Source organism: Ostrea edulis, chromosome 5 (genome assembly GCF_947568905.1).
Source record: "Ostrea edulis chromosome 5, xbOstEdul1.1, whole genome shotgun sequence".
Lineage (NCBI taxonomy): Eukaryota > Metazoa > Mollusca > Bivalvia > Ostreida > Ostreidae > Ostrea > Ostrea edulis.
The window spans coordinates 61,918,365-61,939,779 of NC_079168.1; the positions used below are offsets into that span (position 1 = coordinate 61,918,365).

At 36.6% G+C, this 21,415-nt stretch overlaps 2 protein-coding genes and 1 long non-coding RNA gene across 10 annotated transcripts in view; 2 read left to right on the forward strand and 1 right to left on the reverse strand.

Moving 5' to 3' along the window:
- The first annotated feature begins 20 nt into the window (after positions 1-20).
- The window catches only part of LOC125648862 (transcriptional repressor protein YY1-like), an 89,266-nt gene continuing 67,871 nt past the window's right edge, over positions 21-21,415 (forward strand). For 4 of the 8 annotated variants that reach the window (XM_048875890.2, XM_048875889.2, XM_048875892.2 and 1 more), the window contains exons 1-4: positions 47-482; positions 9,237-9,387; positions 10,877-10,915; positions 14,117-14,174. In XM_048875890.2, the coding sequence (XP_048731847.2) occupies positions 50-482; positions 9,237-9,387; positions 10,877-10,915; positions 14,117-14,174 (681 nt within the window). In that variant the 5' untranslated portion in view covers positions 47-49. Of the gene's footprint in view, positions 483-9,236; positions 9,388-10,876; positions 10,916-14,116; positions 14,175-21,415 lie in introns of all 8 variants that reach the window. The other 4 variants (XM_048875891.2, XM_056165027.1, XM_056165028.1 and 1 more) reach the window with 2 other exon arrangements.
- On the reverse strand, positions 3,120-4,144 carry LOC125651872 (uncharacterized). The gene is made up of 2 exons (XM_048880702.2): positions 3,732-4,144; positions 3,120-3,489 (listed from the first exon to the last, which is right to left on the reverse strand). Exons 1-2 carry the CDS (start codon positions 3,892-3,894, stop codon positions 3,239-3,241), a joined length of 414 nt encoding a protein of 137 aa, XP_048736659.2. The 5' UTR covers positions 3,895-4,144; the 3' UTR covers positions 3,120-3,238.
- On the forward strand, positions 14,220-15,688 carry LOC130054643 (uncharacterized). Its single transcript, XR_008802969.1, has 2 exons — positions 14,220-14,703; positions 14,925-15,688. It is a non-coding gene; the product is annotated as an uncharacterized LOC130054643 (long non-coding RNA).

Here is a 21,415-nt window from a genome sequence, read left to right on the forward strand (position 1 = left end):
GTGATTTGACCCCCAACGAAGGCATCCCCGCCATTAAAGTCAAACCAACATGGCGTCCGTCATCGGATCCGAAGTGGAGATTCAAGAAGTGGAAGTGGAATCCATACCGGTTGAAATGCCGATAGAGACAGTTGAAACTACAGATGAGACTGTCGAAGTCCAACCCATGATAGCCCTTCAACCACTCCCAGAAGAAGAGATTGTTGTACAGACAAGAGAAGAAGTAGTAGGGGATCCAAACCTCGTGTATGCGGATTCTATACCTGTGCCTGCTCCTGAAATTGAAATAAGCACTGAAGATACACAGACATTAAGAAAAGGTAGAGGTGGAAAGAAGAAAGGAACTAAAAATCGTGGATTATTAAGCGGTTTAGGAACGGAGTTAACTCTCGACTCTCCGTCGTCGGCGAAAAAATGGGAACAGAAACAAGTGCAAATAAAGACACTGGAAGGGGAATTTTCTGTTACCATGTGGGCAACAGGTACGTAAATATTATGTATTGATTGATTTTTAGGCATGATTATGAATTGCTTTGTACGTAACATGGTTTTTGATGTGTGTGTTTGCTTCTAAATTGAGTCAATGACTTAAAGAAGTCAGAGATCTATAATGACGTCACCGTTTCAGGCGCCCCCGAGATAAATACATTCCTTAACTATATTAGTTGTTGTCACCTGTTACTTTTGTTTATTGACTCGAAGTTTGCTTGATAATCGTCTTTGTTTTGGTTTTGTGTCGGCCATCATGTTTTCCTGGGCGCCGCCATGTAAAGAATATGGCGGTGTTTCGGCAATGGCGACCGGCGGCCATTTGTATTAAGTACTAGTATACAATGCAGGAATTACATGCGAAATCTTTGTTAAGCAATCTAAAAAATGTGTAATACACCAAGTCCATTCCCGCTTATTTTATGTTGGTGTCTTTAGGGACATAATAAAAGGGTCGTGTTTGGAGTATTTGCAAATGTTATTGAGCAATGGTAATCGACCTTGGTATATACAATATGGCTTCCTTGTCCAATTCACCATCTTGGCTCTAGTTCAGATTTTGTGACGTCAGTGAAGAATTGTCCAATCAACATAGAAGGCTATAGAGAGAGAAAAATAAAAAATAACAACAAAACATTTGGTGCTAAATTATGTCAAATGGTGTTAAAAGAATGCCATTTTCATAACCGCAATACAGAGTTGGCGAAAGAGCATAAAAAACTACCAGACACCCATGTCCTGTAGGTTAGGGATAATTTAGAAAATCTACCAGACAAGTTAAAAATTTATCAGACAGAATTTAAAAAACCTGAGATTGTTTCACCTTTACTTATTTTCAAGCCCTGAGTGTGACAGTTTAAAACATTACTTTTATTTTACAGCTCTCTAGTTTTTGACCACATATGAATTAAACTTTCTTATCAATTCTATTGTAGTTTGATTTCATTCTTTTTGTTCATAGGTGCTTGTGGATATAACCACATACCCCAGAACCCCCAGCAAAAAATATGTATAAATATAACCATTTTCATTTCATTACTCATTTACCAATGCATATTCACCATTATGATGAAACGTAAAATTTGCCATTTCTAGCATCTTAGATATATCGTAAAAGTAGCAGGGTTGTCACTAACGCTAGACGCAGAAAATTCATTTGGGATGCAAGCTTGTCTGAAATGGTGAGACCCATGGACGCGTCTCAGACTCCTAGTAAAAATCATAATTTTACTTAGAAGCCCTGATGTTGTGTATTAATAGGCATAGGCCTAGTATGAAAAATCCTAGGTAAAACGTTACGCTCTAGTGAACCGAGATAATACCACCAAGTGCAGCTCTCAATCCGACTTGTTTGTTTAACGTCCGTCAATTGGGCCAAAAAATTTTTATATCTTTGTTTCAGGTCGCCTCTGATTTTAAAAAAGGGTCAGTATAGGTAGGTTTTTTTTTTTTAAATAAATATGTGCCTTCAATGAAAATTTGATAGTTAGGCCACTGATAAAATATGTTGTGTTTCCGCTAACCCGACCGACCCTAGAAATTTTTTCCACTATTTTGAAAAAATATATTCTCGGTTCTTGGTTTTCTTTTTAGTTAGACATTGAGATGAAGTCATTCAAACGTTTTAACGATGTACAAAATTGCATGGTATAGATGGTTTTCCATCGAAGCGATTAAGCAAGAGTTATTTCCCATTGGCCGCCATATTGTAGGTTAACATGCCCGGATTCCTTCATTATTCAACCAAAATCAGCCTTGTTATTCTGGTCACTGAGGTGGAGATAAACTGTTTTTCTTATTAATATACATTTGTTAATGCATCTTTTACTTCATAATTGCAATATTGCGAAGATTTCCCCCCATATATTTCTGCCTTACATGTTTGAAATTGGTTGCCCAAAGAGGAAAATCCACCAGTTTGACCTACAAGATGGCGGCCAAGGGGAATAACTCGGGGTCAAAATACGTCATATGAAAACCATCTATTGGGTCAAGCGTTTAAACAACATTGATAATGTTTGTAACCAGGGTTGGCAAAAAAGTGGTCAATATGAGTATTGACCGGGTCGGTGGTCAATACTGGTTAAAACCGGTCAATACTGGTTGATTGAAAATTGTTTGATCATTATAGTCTGTGTTGTTGGTTATTTTAAATGTTTCAGTGGCCATTATGGTAAATACTGTAATTCATAACATGCACTATCAGTTTATAATATACTTGCAAGTCATAATATTAAATAAATAATGTAAATGACTCTGTTAAATTGGGGAAGATGTAAGGCCACAATTAAAAGAATGTTTGTTTCCCCTCCCCCGGGTCTAGTTTTTGAAACTGACCAGGCAGGCAGGTGATACTTTTTTTTTAAAATTCATATAATTTTATATGTATTGTCGGAAAAAAAGCAGATCTGTCAAACAGGGCACTGATTGTCTTCAATGCTTAACATCTGGAGAAGAGAACATTTATACTACTATGTTGAGGATTGGTTGAGCTTCAATGTTTTATGTATTAAAATCCTGGAATGGCTTGCTGGCGTTGAATCTGTATGCTAATATGAATGCTCTGGATGTGTAATTTCTGTTTTCTTTACTCCGACATTTCTTTAAAAAACATTATTTAAAGAAATAAATGAAAATAAACAAAAAACATTTATTCTTGACTAGAAACAAGTAGAAACAAAAATCATAAACAACATGTTAAAAAGAATGACTTAGAGAGGATGAATATCAGACTAGAATTAACTGATTGTCAGACTAGAATTAACTCTTTCTTAATTGGATTTCTCTTTGGGACTTCCAATTTTTTTGAACGACACAAGTCACAAACTGGCAGCACAACTTTAAAGTTTTTGCACAAGTCCTTGTCCTTTTGGATCTCTGTTGCAACACAATATGCACATATGTCTTTGCGGCCAACATCCGAGCTGTAGTATGCAAATTCAATGTGACTGGTACATGCAAGCTGGAGTCTTGTGAAAACTTTTCCATGTAGAACATCCCCTGAAAGTGACAAAAAAAACACTTGTCAGAGAAAAAAATTGATTTTAATGTTCTTCTGACATTTTGTCATTTGATTAAAAAGATTTGAACAGTGAATATTCATCTTAGTTCATGTATCCATTGTTTATGATATTGATCATCATGATGATAAACAAATGAACATACTTGTGCTTTGGTTCTGTCAGAAATGCCAGTCTTATTTAGTGTCATTTAATCACAATATTGTCAATAAATATACAAACCTTCTGGTGCTAAAATTGCCCCGCAAGTGTAGTCATATTTATCTGTTGTGTGCTTCAAGGCTCTTAAATCTCGAGGGTTCAACTTCAGCTTAGAATAAATGCATCTAGGTTTGTCACATTCAGTGCATTTTATTGTAGATCTCACATTCTGGGCAACAAGCATTCTGTTTTCACAACCCCCTCACAAATGTATAGCTGCGACCCTTTAAAATGTGAAAAAATGACAAAGTCCAATGTTGAAAAAAATTTGGGCAGCACTTCCCCTAGGAATTTACCGTTTTTACACCCCCTACCATAAATTTCCCCAGACCAAAAGTTTGGGAACATTGAAGAAAGAAATGAAATGGTGTGGGACAGACTCATTTATAACTTTAAGACATGAGCCATACACCATCTCAAACCTACTTGATAGAAATATAATAATGCATATAAATTATCTGTAAATCTGGGAGAGGCTTCATCAATCTTTTGAGGGAGCTTTGTCAGTGTGCTATTCTCATCAAAACATCGAAAGCTGTAGGACATGTAGGAGGATTTTGACCTTTTGGTACATTGTTATTTGGTTCTAAGTCTCTTATCACGTCAAATTGTACATATTTCAATTTTTTATCAAAGTTGTGAACCACTTGTATCTGTTCTTCAAAATCTGGCTCAAAAGTTACACCGTTGGCAAGTTTGTCCGACACGGTGACAGTTACTTCGTCCAACTTGTCTATGTTATGGTCGCCGTCCGCTGTCAAATCATTCAAAACCTCATTCCATGTACAGTGTTTGGAGAAACTGTAGAGTCTGTTGACTATTATGGGCACAACTTTAGATGTGTGTTTGTATTTTATCTTTACAGTAGACGACAACGCTATTCTGTCACCCATTTTTTCAAGTATCGATAAATCCCGGTAACTTCCGAAAAAAGCAGAAGTAACGTCTAGAACCGACACGGAGCGGACACGATTTTTTTACGGAAATAAAAAAAAAAAAAACATCGCAATTTTTTGGCAAAAAAACTTTTGACCCGGGCCCTTTTTTTTGACCCGGTCGGGGTGAGGGGAAACAAACATATTTTTATTTTTGGCCTAAAAATTAAAAACTGTTTTGTAGCCGTATTACTTTGGCACTGGCAACAGCATTGCAGTCTTTACATCTTGCTGTGGTCTTGTTGTTGTCCTCAACAATATCATAGAAATTCCAAATAGCATCTCTAGGCTTCATGATTGTGTCTCTTAGCAGGTCAAGAAGTGAATGTGAGAGGAAAATTGTGGTATTTCCTAAACTATGTTTTGTTGAAGCCATAGATAGTATGATGGGGGAAGTGTTTTCTATTTCTGTTCAAATTCTTTAGTTTATCAAGAACTACCTATTGTTTCAAATCTTCATTTAACTGTTAAACATTTGAGGGGGTGTGTTGGTGATGTTTTCATAACAATAACATGTACACTGGTACTCTCTGGTCCCAGAGTATGCTAATTAACACCTGTCAACTCTGTTTCCTGTGCTCAGGTACATCTGCTCTGTACATTGCAACACATTGTTTATCTACAGCACCTGTCACCCAATTCATATTAAATCACTGTGTTTATTTAATGTCCAGCTACCTGTTATTCAGGATACAAACCCAACCATAAGCTCCAGGATATTATAACTTGGTATATTTGATCACCATGATGAGAGGAAGATGCCTATTGTTTTTCAAGGTCAAAGGTCTAGGTCGTAGTATCACTTTTTAGGAAAACCTTGTGGGCAGGATACAAACCGAACCATAAGCTCCAGGATATTATCACTTGGTATATTTGATCACCATGGTGAGAGGAATATGCCTATTGTTTTTCAAGGTCAAGGTCGTAGTATCACTTATTAGGAAAACCTTGTGGGCAGGATACAAACCGAACCGTAAGCTCCAGGATATTATAACTTGGTATATTTGATCATGATGAGAGGAAGGTGCCTATTGTTTTTCAAGGTCAAAGGTCAAGGTAGCAATATCACTTATTAGGAAAACCTTGTGGGCAGGATACAAACCGAACCGTTAGCATATTTATGAAGTAGCGCATTCTAAAAAAAAATATAGAAAAATCACTGACATTGTTCATAACTTCTAAATTGTAAATATTAGAGCTTTCATATTGTACATGAGCATTTCTTGTGACAAGATCTTTCTACTGGTACCAGGATATTTGTCCTTGTGACATTGGCCATTTTTGGAATTGGCCATTATCGGGGGCATTTGTGTTTTACAAACACATCTTCATTATGGATACAGATATTGCCCTGAAATTTAGTCAAAGGCTTCCTCTTGTCGGAGTACACGTTCAGTTTGCATTTCAGCCGGATTAGTCAATCCTTGACCTACTTTTCAGCTAAAAATAGGTCAGACAGTTTTCTGGACTTTTTTAGGTCACCGGAGTAAATTCGGATGACCTATTGCAATTGGTTGTTGTGCATTAACAATTGAACATTTTTAACTTCTTCTTGATAACTACCATTCCAATTCTTTTCATATTTGGCATTAAACATCTTTGGGACAAGGGGGACATAAATTGTAAATTTCAGAACTCTATACCCCTGGGGCCCTAGGGGCGGGGCAAAAACTGCCCAAAATTGACCAATTATAAAAAAATTTCTCAAGAACTGCACACATGTAAGAAAAACTAAATGCATAGTGATGTAGAGCACGTGGCCGAGTTAAGGCATTCCCCATAAATACCAGTGCTGTACATAAATGTACTTTACCACACTGGCACATTACATGACGTCACAATGAAAAATACGTCATGACGAAGGTCATGACTTACATATCTACGTTATTTACCACAGCTGTCAAACGATTAACCGCAAACATGTAAAAGTTTCTGTCAAATGGGTTATATTAATTTTCTTTGATATTGAAATTTCAATATCGCCCATAATCTGCAGGTTTAGTGACTTTCACAATCCACTCATTTGCATAAACAGGGTTTCCATACATAAAAAAATCATCATCGGCACAACACCCCGAGGTTTTTCAGTAAAAGATGTTTGATTTGTGTAACATGTGAACTTCAGTGCAAAAGGAAAGTTAGGGGAGCAAGTTGTGGCTTCAACAGAAAACATTTTTTTCAGGTTAGATTCAACTTCGTATATGCTAAAATCGCTGCATCTTGCATATTCAATGCAAAAATTAGACATGTTACAAATCTCGATAAACTTGCTCCCAACACTTTACAAATTAAGAAAATAATATGCTTTGACGATATAATAACTTCAACTTGCATTGATATCTGGATATCGTGCCAATTGAACGATTTATACATACACGGTATGATTTTATCTTGATATTATGTCACATGATACACAGCTGATGTAGAGACTGTCGGTCTGGTGAAAAATGTATGGGAGGTCAATATGCACTGAATGATATATATATATATTGTTTTTGTATAAAAAGGGTTGTTGATCGCTGTTGATCGATGTGACCAAATGATTTCATACCCAGCTTTTAAAAGACGTACGCTGAAATGGTGGAAAAAAGTGTTCTTCCACATGTTGATGATGGCAACCTTGAATTCGTATTTGCTGTACAAGGAACATTGTCAGAAGTAAAGAAAAAAACCTGTTCTTCACCGTGTATTCAGAAGGGAAGTTGTGAAAGCACTCATCGCTGAAACTACCCCACAACCATTGACCGCCCGAGAACCTACCACTCCGAGGGAGATAGAGCGCCTCACAGGAAGACACTTCCTTACCAAAATAGAAAAAAAAGAGGGCCAGAAGTTTAAGCCATTAAGGATATGTCCTGTATGTTCAATAACTACTGGGAAAAGGAAGTGTGCAGGAGATGGGAGGAAAACCGTACGATCATCGTATGAATGCAGGAACTGTCATGTTGGACTGTGTGTGGACCCCTGTTTCAGGATATATCACAGTCACAAGGACTATAAGCAAGCATACCAACGTATGCAAGACAACAGAGGAGATGAATCAAGTGATTCTGACTAAATCGTGAAATTTTTGAAATGTATTCATCATACTTTGATGGTTCTAAACTGACAAAACTTTGCTCTGAGACTGTGATTATTTGATATAAATTTTAGAATATTTTTTACCAAGTTAAAGCAAAGAAATTTATATCATCATGTTCACAAATGATTAAAGTTTTAAAATGAACAATAAATTGGGTAAAATATTAATTTATTATTATTTTTTAAAAATTTGTATGAAATGTTATGTTTTTTTAAAGAAAATTTTAACTTCATTGTTGAGTAACTTCTAAACCAATGCATATAAACAGGTTTTTTCTTCACAATGTTGTCCTTCATTCATTCCTGAAAAAAAAATTCACAGGTTGTTATCAGAAAATATGCTTAGAAACAGGTGCTAATTAGCATTTTCTAATGCATGTGTAAATTGAGAACTCTCTTATCAGCTGGGCATATACAGATGCTGCTTATCTATAGGCACTTGGCACTACAAGGGTTAAGCCATAGACTTCTTCTTGGAGGAATACAAATTCAATTTGCATTTCAGCTGGATTGGTCTATCCTTAACCTACTTTTTGGAAAAAATAGGTTAAACAGTTTTCCAGGCTTTTTTTCATTACAGGTACAGATATTGCCCTGATATTTAATTTAGTCAAATACTTCCTCTCAGAGGAATACAAGTTGAGTTTGCATTTCACTGGATTGGTCCATCCTTGACCTACTTTTCGGAAAAAATAGGTAGAACAAGTTTCCTGGCTTTTTAGTCCCCTACCAATGAAGTCGAAGGGGCGTTTAGGTTTTTCCGTCTGTCCATCAGTCCAGTTTTTGGCACTTTTTTCTCTGTTCTTGCAGATATTCATTTGATGTTGGGTACATTGCTTTGCCATAATAAGTTACAGATCAAGTTTGAATTTGGTCCCGGTCCATTGATTTTTCACTTAGTTATTGCCTTTGAACTTTGAAAAATAGCATGAATTATCAGTTTTCCAGTCTGTTTAGCCCACCAAGCTTTTCTGATCCATTGTCTGTCGTCAGCGTCATTGTAAACTTTTCACATTATCATCTTCTTCTCAAGAACCATTGGGACAATTATAAACAAACTTGACCAAAAGCATCCTTGACTAAAGGGCTTTCAAGTTTGTTCAAATGAAGGGCCATGTCCCCTTCAAAGGGGAGATAATCACAAAAATGCAAATATAGGGTGGGGTCATTTAAAAATCTTCTCAAGAACCACTGGGCCAGAGGAGCTGAAATTTATATAAAAGCTTCCTGACTTAGTGCAGATTCAATTTTGGTCAAATCATGGCCACCGGGGGTAGATTGGGGCCACAATAGGGGATCAAAGTTTTACATAGAAATATATAGGGAAAATGTTTAAAACTAATATCTTCTCAAGAACCAATGAGCCAGAAGAACTGAGATTTACATGAAAGCTTCCTGACATATTGGAGATTCAAGTTTGTTCAAATCATGGCTCCCGACAACTTCCAAAAATCGGGATGACCCAAAATACCCTAAAAGACTGTATATATTTTGAAATTATATTTTACAGGCTCAGATGACAAAATCAAATTAGAAGAAGATGCCTCGGTTTCAGAAACAGATGCTGACTTCACAGAATACATGACTGGAAAGAAATTGCCACCAGGTGGCATTCCAGGACTTGACCTCAGTGACCCTAAACAGCTGGCTGAATTTGCAAGGTATTTAACAATCCTTGCTACATTCATGTAGCTTTTTAATTATGGGCTGATTCCCTCTCTAGTGACACTTTAGTTTCACCTGTGGATGTTCACCTCATATAGTGAGCAGTTTTTGTCTTCATATATTAAAAAAAAATATTGTAGCAATGATGTCAATTGATAATCATTACCAGGGCTAAAAATAATCATTTTCATTCACTGGTCACTAAGGCCATCAACTTAAACTTTTACTGGTCAATTGATAACTCTTACTGTCCTGTCAGAGCAGTTTATATATGAAAATGACTGGCCCAATTTTCATGATTAGGCCTAGAATCTTGTTTATTCAAACTAGCATCAATAGTCTTGGTATTTTTATTCATGTTTTTCACTTAAAACCCTAGAAAATAGTTGGTGTCATCTTCAAAAGTATAATGTCACCATATATATATATATATATATATATATGCGCGCACACACACACACAAGAGCATTGAAAAAGAAGACAGCACATTCAAAGGAACTTGCATCTGAAATGTGCATTCTTGTATTTATATATATATCCCATTATATATATAACTTGGAACTTCTTCTGTGGCTCATACCTTTGTGTAAAGTGTAGAGGAATCATCTGAGGATTGCCGATTGACAACTCATTCTTTTAAACATTTTAGGATTTATCTACGTTTTGTTACTTCATAGTACACTTAACAAAAAGTGAAATCAAGGCATTTTGCGTGCGATAATAACCTGGACGCACACACATCTAATATAGGATAATTTAAGAGCCTGATCGTTGAGAAATTTTCGTAAGTATTAAGATTAACTTGCCACAAGGGCACATGTTCTTTACAAATCCCAAATCCATAATTTACTGGCCCCAGATCATCGGGCCATCGATTATTTCGAACCCTGATTACTAGTACTAATTATATGATTATGTATATTACATACACCAGACAATCTGATATGTATACATATTATTACTGAAATGAAAAGAAAATGATTGCATCAAAACCTATGTACAAACCATATCGTAAAAATGTTTGTAAAGGGAAAGTCTATTGAAGAACTTCCCTTTCCTCAATTTTTTTGTTTTTGCTAAATATTTATCACTAGATGGTGAACAAACCTGAGGGTTGAAATATATATCTAGGTCAAACAACCTATGTATGATGTGGTAGGGATGTGCATGAATACTGGAAAAAGAATTGTAAAGGCTAGCATGGATGTTGTGTGCGAATGCAGTTTGCTTCACTTCTTTTTCCATTGGGTGAATGCCTGCAATTTGCTCATTCTACATAAGAATGTTACAGTCTCAAGAGTTCATTTACATGTATCAGTAAAGGTGTAAATTTCAATCCATTGATTCAGAATTATTTTCTATAGAATTGGTTAGATTGATGAGTGGTGTAGGTAGTATTGTACCTTTTTGGTGCAGGCGTCCTTGAGTGCTGACACAGGGAGACTTTTGTAATGATCTGTTTTGTTATTTGTCTCCTTTTTTCAGTCTCCAGCACAGGGACACGGCTCTGCTGCAGCACTCAAGGTATTTATCTCACTTGGCTGTTTTGGGAACCACCCTCTGTCTACTTCACCCTGCTGTTCATGCTTCATAGGGCATCTCTTGTCACTGAAACATCACATTTGTAGTTGCGTATAAGCAAGTGTAGGTTTGACTACATATTAGCCTTACCAAAAATGAAATACGAAAGAGATATGATATGAGGATTCTGAAATGATTGAAAGAATTTTTTAAAAAAAATTGATGTCATTGTTCAAATTTCAGTGACAAGAAATCACTTTCCTTTCCTATACTTATAATTAATGACTTAGCATCATATAGACACTTGTTAATTTGCCACATGTGTTATTATTTGTGCTATGCTTTATTAAATTAGGATTTACAAATCAACAAAAATCACAAAGTTGACTTTTCTGAAACTAAGATCTCACTTTAATTTGACCTAAATTTCAAGGTTGTAAGAGTACATAATTGAGAGTGGATATTACAGATCTGTTTGATGCATTTTGCAGCTGTTTTTAGCTCACCTGAGCTAAAAGCTCAAGTGAGCTTTTCTGATCACCTATATTCCGGCGTCCGTCTGTAAACTTTTAACATTTTTTTTTACTTCTTCTCAAAAACCACTGGGCCAATTTCAACCAAAGTTGGCACAAAGCATCCTTAGGTAAAGGGAATTCTAAATTGTTAAAATAAAGGCCATCTTCCAAGGGGAGATAATCAAGAAAAGGTAAAAATAGAGTAGGGTCATTAAAATATCTTCTCAAGAACCACTGGGCCAGAAAAGATGAAATTTATAGATAAGCTTTATTAGGTAGTGCAGATTCTAAATTGATAAAATCATTGCCCCCGGGGATTGAATGGGGCCAAAATTGTGGATCAAAGTTTTACATACAAGTATATAGGACAAATCTTTAAAAATCTTCTTCTCAAGAACCACTGAGCCAGAAAAGCTGAGATGTATATGAAAGCTTCCTCATATAGTGCAGATTCTGAATTGTTAAAATCCTGGCCCCCGGGGGTCGGATGGGCCCACAATAGGGGATCAAAGTTTTACATACAAATATATAGGAAAAATCTTCTCAAGAACCACTGAGCCAGAAAAGCTGAGATTTACATGAAAGCTTCCTGATATAGTGCAGATTCTAAATTGTTAAAATCCTGGCCCCCGGGGGTCAGATGGGGCCACAATAGGGGATCAAAGTTTTACATACAAATATAGGAAAAATCTTTAAAAATCATCTTCTCAAGATCAAACTTTTACATACAAATATATAGGGAAAATCGTCCTCAAGAACCACTGAGCCAGAAAAGCTGAGATTTATATGAAAGGTTCCTGATATAATGCAGATTAAGTTTGTTAAAATCCTTGCCCCCGGAGGTAGGATGGGGCCAGAAGGGGGATCAAAGTTTTACATACAAATATATAGGAAAGATCTTTAAAAATCTTTTTCTCAAGAACCACTAAGCCAGAAAAGCTGAGATTTATATGAAAACTTTCTGACATAATGCAGATTCAAGTTTGTTAAAATCCTGGCCCCTGGGGGTCGGAGGGGGCCACAATTGGGGATCAAAGTTTTACATGGAAATATATAGGAAAAATCTTTAAAAATCTTCTCAAAAACCATTGGACCAAAGAAGTTCACATTTACATGAAAGCTTTCTGACATAGTGTAGATTCAAGTTTGCAAAAACCATGGCCTCCAGGGGTAGGTTGGGGCCATATTAGGGACTACGGTTTTACATCCAAATATATATGGAAAGTCTTCTGATATGGACCAACGTGACTCAGGTGAGCGATGTGGCCCATGGGCCTCTTGTTTGAAAATTGATTTCATACCAGCTTTGTATTTTGACGGGACGTATTATGGTATGGCGTCGTCCATCCATCTGTCTGTCCGGACCTTGTGGGCAGGATGCAGATAAAACTGTATGCTCCAGGATTTTACAACTGAATACATTTGATCATCATGATGAGAGGAAGATGCCTATTGTTTTTTCAAGATCAGAGGTCAAAGGTCAAGGTCGTAGTATCACTTAGTAGGAAACCCTTGTAGGCATGATACAAACCGAACCGTAAGCTCCAGGATGTTACAACTTAGTATATATGATTACCATGATGAGAGTAAGATGCTTATTGTTTTTCAAGGTCAGAAGTCAAAGGTCAAGGTTATAGTATTACTTAGTGGGAAAACCTTTTAGGCAGGATAAAAACTGAACCGTAAGCTCCAGAATATTGCAACTTGGTACATTTGATCACCATGATGAGAAGAGGTTGCCTATTGTTTTTAAAGGTCAGAAGTCAAAGTTCAAGGTCGTAATTTTACTTAATAGGAAAACCTTTTATTTAGGATACAAACTGAACCGTAAGCTCCAGGATATTGCAATCTGGTACATTAGATCACCATGATGAAAGGAAGATGCCTATTGTTTTTAAAGGTCAGAAGTCAAAGGTCAAGGTCGTAATTTTACTTAATAGGAAAACCTTTTATTTAGGATACAAACTAAACCGTAAGCTCCAGGATATTGCAATCTGGTACATTAGATCACCACGATGAAAGGAAGATGCCTATTGTTTTTCAAGGTTAGAGGTCAAGGTCACTGTATTATTTACTTGGAAAACCTTGTAGTCATGATACAAACCGAACCATAAGCTCCTGGATATTGCAAGTTGGTATATTTAATCACCATGATGAGAGGAAGATGCCTATTATTTTTCAAGATCAAGGTCTTGGTATCACTTAGTAGAAAAACCTTGTAGGCAATATACAAACTGAAGTGTTGGGGCTAGGACTGTCAAACATACACATACACTTTATGCCAAGTGGAGGATGCCTATTGTTTCTTAAGGTCAAGGTTGTAGTAGCAGGATGCAGACCGATTCGTTGGGGCAAGGACCATCAAACTTGGTACACATACATCATATAACAAGTGAAAATATTACATAGAGAGTACATGATTTGTCTTGTTTATTCGATGCAAAGAAAGTATGTCGCACCCTGATGATTGCTGATACTACTTGAAGCCAAGTTCTACAAATCGTGGTGTAAGAAAAACACCCTTTATTAGCTTCTTGTGGGCGTATTATGTACTGTTGACTGTACTCTTGTTTTACTATGTACTATGATCTGATGATAATATTGTTTTTTGTACTAAGGCAATTTGGTAAAAAAAACCAGAAGGTAAATGCCAACAATGAATCTTCAATGTGAATATTTAACTTTTCAGAATCAAGCCCAGGAAGCCAGCAGATGATGTACCACGAACAGTGCCCTGTCCACATAAGGTAAGCTTAGCAACATCTGCAGGAACATAATCTTGGTACTAATGGGAACTTTTTTTTATTATTAGCATACATGACAACTTTCCTGATTTGTGTGGGATTTTCCCGATTTGAAGCAGTTGAAAAGGCAAATCCCGATATCCCGATCGGGATTGCAAAAATACCCCGAAATCCCGATTTTCTAAAAATATCTCCCATTTTACGACAACAAACCCCCATTTCCAACCGGAATTTGAAATCCCGCGTCATTTCTGAACTGGCCAATCAGAAATCGGGACAATAGTCAGCCATTGCTGTTTACCTGTGTCGCATGGTATCGGAGTGATGTAATTTATTTGGTCTGCCCGTGTCGGGGTGCTTATTGGACAGTGCGAAGCATGTTTTGATAGTAATTAATCGAGAAGACGGATTTCAAATTGACATATCCTTTACACAAACGTGAATGGCAATGATAATAGTGTCACCACCAAACAATCGGACATTCCCGATTTTTGCCTCTCGCTGACAGCATCCAAAATATGCAATATTAAAGGTACGTAAAATATATGTTTTTCCAACTATGATAATATAGGCTACCCGAATCTATCTGTCTATAGCGATGTAATACATAGTCTATATAGTGTAATATTCAATAGACTTTGTGATGCGTAATTTGCACAAGTCTGTACTGAATTTTATATTAGCAAGTAGCCTTTAATATTTTACAAGTAAAAACGTATATTTTGATGTGTTTTTTCCTGGTAATTATTTCAGATTTCATGGGTGCAAAGGTTTTGTTCGCAAACTTCATAGCAGGGCAGATCACTCCTTTTCTGGTTGCAATGCAGATTGTTCCACCAGACTCTGCAAGCCCATGAAATTGTTTACAGACAAGCAAGATCGCCTTTGTAGTCGCACCTAAATGCATGTGCTTTAATTTAAATTTTGATATATAGACCAGCCAATGTATATATGGTGTAAAAGGATGCAACTTTAAGTATTATTTGATAATATGTATGTGATTTGTTGGAGAGGATTTTTTGCTGAATAGATGATTTTAATAAAATACTTATCTATATCTTTCAAAGTTTTTTTTTTTATATAGTTTTGTTAAAGTTAATGGTCAAACACACTTGATGTATGATACATGTATAATGATTAGATTGATATTTTATTTGAAAAGACAAATATTTATTTTCATGGTAAAATGTCGTGAATTTTGAGCGTTGAAAAAAGGTCGTCGCGCGCAAAATCCCCCATGGGGATTTTCAAAAGTTGGCATGTATGTATTAGGTCACCTGAGTAAACTCAAATGACCGATTGCAATTTGTTGTCGTGGTGCATTAACAATTGAACATTTTTAACTTCTTGATAACTACCATTCCAATTCTTTTCAAATTTGGTATGAAGAATAATTGGGACAAGGGGGACATAAATTGTGAATTTCAGGACTCCAGCACCCTGGGGCAGGGCAAAAACTGCCCAAAATTGACCAGTTTTCAAAATTCTCCTCAAGAACCGCACATATGTAAGAAAAATTAAATGAATAGAGATATAGAGCAGGAAGGCTTCTACCAAAATTGTAAAGGAGTAGGTACGGTTTTTACCAAATTCTGCCCAGCGTTTATGGAGGAAAATTATTTTGCGTTGCAGATATTTTCCTGTCAAATTCCTAAAAGAGTAACTTATAGGAACTCTCAAAAGCATATTGAAATCAACTCATCTACACGCATGCGTAGTACATAATCAAATAAAGTAAGGGCTTTCAGGCTATTTGTGGTGTTTTCATGGTTTTTGTATTGATAAACTTGTGAAATTGATCACCTCTTCCCTCGTCGCCCGGAATAATTTTTATATGGATTAAAAATTTACTAAATAACTTACAATTCTTCTTAGTTTCATCCTGGGCGACAATGGAAGAGGGGTTAAAATATCAGTTGAAAGATGCTAACAAATTCGCCATCATGACGCAATTTGCGTTGATCGTGGCGGTTGAAGAGGAAACGAGAATCATTTGAGTAGTAAATATATTTTCAAATAATATATGCTTATATAGTTATTTATTTAAACACATTGACATTTATTAAAATCATCATCATAATAAAAATCCGGATAAATTTAAGCCTATCTTACAGACCGGATGCCATTTTTGTTATGACTATAGTGTAAACAGAAAGGTGTATAAATAGCACCAACCGACGATTTGTGAGAATTCATGTTACATACCAGGCAAACTACATTTAAATAGTTTATATAACAATGGACGATTCTTTTAATAAATGATATATTCCTTGAAGATTCAAGCATTAGTTTTTACCATTCACATTCATTTGATTAAATGGAAAACGGCATGTAACAGCAGACGACAATATCCACCTAGGTATGTACGTACATCGGTGACGTATTTAGTGCGAGTGTAACATTTTATATTTTTCAAAGACAAGAATTTATTTGTCAGAAAGTTTACAATGGTTATTCACGAATATAAAATTTTACGCACACTATCTATAAATATACACCGCCGCGGTGGCCGAGCGGTTAGAGCATTCGTCCCGCATGCGGAAGGCCCGGGGTTCGAATCCCGGCCGCATCAGTTCTAAGTCGTTAAAACAGGTATTGACAGTTTCATCGCCAAATGCTCGGCATCAAATGTGAATGTCACGGGTCCTCGGAGATGACCATAAAACCGGATGACCGGTGTCACTATATGGCACTGGGGGTTTTCAGTGTTCTACTATATCTGCATTTTAGCTCACCTGAGCTGAAAGCTCAAGTGAGCTTTTCTGATCACCCGTATTCCGGCGTCCGTCCATCTGTTAACTTTTCACATTTTCAACTTCTTCTCAACAACCACTGGGCCAATTTCAACCAAAGTTGGCACAAAACATCCTTAGGTAAAGGGAATTCTAAATTGTTAAAATAAAGGGCCAGGCCACCTTCCAAGGGGAGATAATCAAGAAAAGGTAAAAATAGGGTAGGGTCATTAAAAAATCTTCTCAAGAACCACTGACCCAGAAAAGCTGAGATTTATATGAAAGCTTCCTTATATAATCGAATTTTAAATTGTTAAAATCCTGGCCCCCGGGGGTTGGATGGGGCCACAATAGGGGATCAAAGTTTTACATACAAATATATAGGAAAAATCTTTAAAAATCTTCTTCTCAAGAACCACTGAGCCAGAAAAGCTGAGGTTTATATGAAAGCTTCCTGATATAATGCAAATTCTAAATTGTTAAAATCATGGTCCCCAGGGGTCGGCCCCTCTGAAAATACAGCAGGATATCCCAGGAAGTCCCAAGACAAAATCCCAGGATTTATCAGGATTGTCCTGAGAAGTCCTGCTTTTTTGAAACTGAGATTGACAAGGAATTAGAGGGACGGTATTGGCAGTGGGACATTTCAGGACTTTTAAGGATAATTTCCCCATTGAAAATACAGCAGGATATCCCAGGAAGTCCCAAGACAAAATCCCAGGATTTATCAGGATTGTCCTGAAAAGTCCTGCTTTTTTTAAACTGAGATTGACAAGGAATTAAAGGGACGGTATTGGCAGTGGGACATTTCAGGACTTTTAAGGATAATTTGAACACTTAAATTTGCCTTTTATAGTCCTGCAAAGTCTCACTTAATCCTGCAATCTGAAAGGGGAGAAAGTGGGATTATTCTGGACATGTCTTGGAAAGTCCCAGTAGACAGGACTGGGATTTTGCAGGATTTTATTGGATCTCCCTAAAAATCCTGCTTTTTGAGTTGATGCAGGACTCCTGGAAAGTCCCAATTTATCCTACTAACCTGTTTTGGTCTTGCCCTACTGTGGAATAAAACTCGAGATCCAGGATATGTGATATCTTTTCTGTAAAAGTGGCAATTAAGAATGAAATTATGAATCAAAATGATAATCTGATAATAAAATTTATTTAACATATACATAAATTTCAGCAATACTTATATGAACTTCCAACGCAAGTACTTTGAAAAGTTCATTTAAATTATGGCTGGGGTGAGCTAAAAAGCACTATTTCTTACGTAAACAAATAATTAAACAAGAGGTCCATGGGCAACATCGCTCACCTTAGTCATCTTGGTCCATATTTAAAGATTTCCCATATAGTTGTATGTAAAACTTTTGTCCCTATAATGTGGCCAAAACCTACCCTTGGGGGCCACGATTCAGGGTTGTCACTAGAAAATATTGAAGACGAGTCCCGGTATCATGGTTTGTAAGCAGCTTGAGTCCCATGAAAATTTGACGAGTCCCATGAAAGTTGAATTAAAGAGTCATTTAGATTTTTCCTACACCTTTATTTATACCGAGTGAACACAAGCTAATGTCGTACCTCTGTTCACTTTCATCTTCAACAAATGGCAAAAATCAGTTAATTTTCGCCAAGCCCATGCATAACAGTGCAGTGATCACTTTGTACACATGAAATTAAAAGTAATCATTCACGACTCGGTCTCATACAACTAATTGCCCATTGCAAACAGAATTACTTCCCCGAATCCTCTATCATCGTTACAACCCTATTCAGTATTAAACAAAATTTTAATTAAATAATTATTGTGATAAAATAGATGCGTACTAATTTTGTTTGTAAAATGATGTAAAATCTACCAAAGTTTACAAACTACGCTACTTTCAATTCCAATAAAAATGGCTACCGGAAGACAAATATTTATAATTAAATATAGATCCTGATTTGTAAAAAAAAAGAAAAAGAAACATATATAAATAACTGCCTGTGAGTGGCAAAATGTTTTTTACTTTGTATCTAAATTTCAATATTATATTCTAATTTGCACCTAATTGACTGCACTAAACAAACAAGTCGGATTGGGACACTGTGAACTCGGTGGTATCATCTCGGTTCACATTAGAGCGTAACGTTTTACCTAGATTTTTTCCTATGAGTTTTAATTAATACACAAATCAGGGCTTCTAAGTAAAATTATGATTTTTACTCAGAGTCCGAGACACGTCTGCGGGACTCGCCATATCAGACAAACCCCAATGAAATTTCTGTGATCCTATTCTTGCGTTAGTGACAACCCTGTGAATTTTACAAACTTGAGTCTACACTATGTCGGGAAGCTTTCATGTAAATCTCAGCTTTTCTGGCCAAGTGTTTCTTGAGAAGACAATTTTCATAAAGATTTTCCCTGTATATTTGTAAGTAAAACTTTGATCCCCTATTGAGACCCAATCCAACCCCCCCCCCCCCCCCCCCCCCCCCCAGGTCATTGGTTTTAACAAACTTGAATCTGTACTATGTCAGGAGGCTTTCATGTAAATTTCAGCTTCTCTGTCCCAGTGGTTCTTGAGAAGATTTTTGAATGACCCCACCGTATTTTTGCGATTATCTCCCCTTTGAAGGGGCATGGCCCTTCATTTGAACTTGAAAGCCTTTCACCCAAGGGTGCTTTGTGTCACTTAGTTTGGTTGAAATTGACCCAGTGGTTCTGGAGAAGATGAAAATATGAAAAGTTTTCGCCGACGACAGACAATGAACAAATTTTGATCAGAAAAGCTCACTTGAACCTTCGGCCCAGGTGAGCTAAAAAAAAAAAATTTAAACAGGTATTATCAAATTGTCCCTGAAGTTGAATTTTGTTTATCTTGATGTCACGGGTAACCTGGAGTGGTTCAAAGATCTATTTCTTCGACTCGTGGGTGGGAGAAGGTGGCTCCAGACCTAAACAACTTGAGACGGTCTCTCATCTTGTTTCTAACTTCTTTGAGGGCCATCTCTGGATTTTTCTCTGGTACAGAGGCTTAAAAGATAGCATAATGAATTATTTGAGAGGTTGCATAACAGGTTTTGTAAATGAACATCATGCAAAATTTAAAATATCTATGTCTTGAACTTGTATATATGCACCTTCTGCATCGTCTTCCCTTTTATCTAAGCCATGGATGGGGCCACAATAGGGGGTCAAAGTTTTACATACAAATATATAGGAAAAATCTTCTTCCCAAGAACCACTGAGCCAGAAAAGCTGAGATTTATATGAAAGCTTCCTGATATAGTACAGATTCTAAATTGTTAAAATCATGGCCCCCGGGGGTCGGATGGGGTCACAATAGGGGGGTCAAAGTTTTTTTTGTGGTTTTTTTTCTTTTGGTTTTTTGTTGTTGATATAGTGCAGATTCAAGTTTGTTAAAATCATGGACCCCGGGGATTGGATAGGGCCTCAAGGGGGCATCAAAGTTTTATATACAAATTTATAGGAAAAATCTTTTAAAATCTTCTTCTCAAGAACCACTGAGCCAGAAAAGCTGAAGTTTATATGAAAGCTTCCTGATATAGTGCAGATTATAAATTGTTAACATCATGGCCCCCGGGGGTCGGATGGGGCCACAATAGGGGATCAAAGTTTTACATACAAATATATAGGGAAAATCTTTAAAAATCTTCTTCTCAAGAACCATTGGGCCAAAGAAGTTCACATTTACATGAAAGCTTTCTGACATAGTGTAGATTCAAGTTTGCAAAAACCATGGCCTCCAGGGGAAGGTTTGGGGCCATAATAGGGACTACGGTTTTACATGCAAATAGATATGGAAAATCTTCTGATATGGACCAAGGTGACTCAGGTGAGCGATGTGGCCCATGGGCCTCTTGTTTTTAACAAAGGGGGGGGGGGTGACTTCTCGAAAACATTGACAAACACAACAAGATGTGTTTGTGAAACACAAATGGCCAATTCCGAAGATGGCCAAGGTCACAAGGGCAAATATCTTGGTACCAGTAGAAAGATCTTGTCAAAAGAAATGCTCATGTACAATATGAAAGCTCTAATATTTACCATTTAGAAGTTATGACCAATGTAAAAAAAAAAAATTAAAGTAGGTCAAATGTCAAGGTCAATAGGTTCAATACCAATGGAAAGATCTTGTAACAAGGAATACTCATGTGAAATATCAAAGCTCTATCTCTTACTGTTCAAAAGTTATTAGCAAGGTTAAAGTTTTCAAAAAGTAGGTCAAATTCCAAGGTCAAGGGTAAAAAATGTTGGTACTCACGGAAAGGTCTTGTCACAAGGAATACTCATGTGAAATATCAAAGCTCTATCAGTTACTGTTCAAAAGGTATTTGCAAGGTTAAAGTTTTCAAAAAGTAGGTCAAACTCCAAGGTCAAGGTGACAGGGTAAAAAATGTTGGTACCCACGGAAAGGCCTTGTCACAAGGAATACTCATGTGAAATATCAAAGCTCTCTCACTTAGGGCTGTTCCATTAAAACATATGAGGTACCCGGGGAAGGC

Coding starts and splice junctions, on each gene's coding strand:
- LOC125651872 (XM_048880702.2), bottom strand. CDS start 3,894: ATGCTTGTTGCCCAGAATGTGAGATCTACAATAAAATGCACTGAATGT. Junction 3,490..3,731: donor GGCAATTTTAGCACCAGAAG/GTTTGTATATTT, acceptor TGTCACTTTCAG/GGGATGTTCTACATGGAAAA.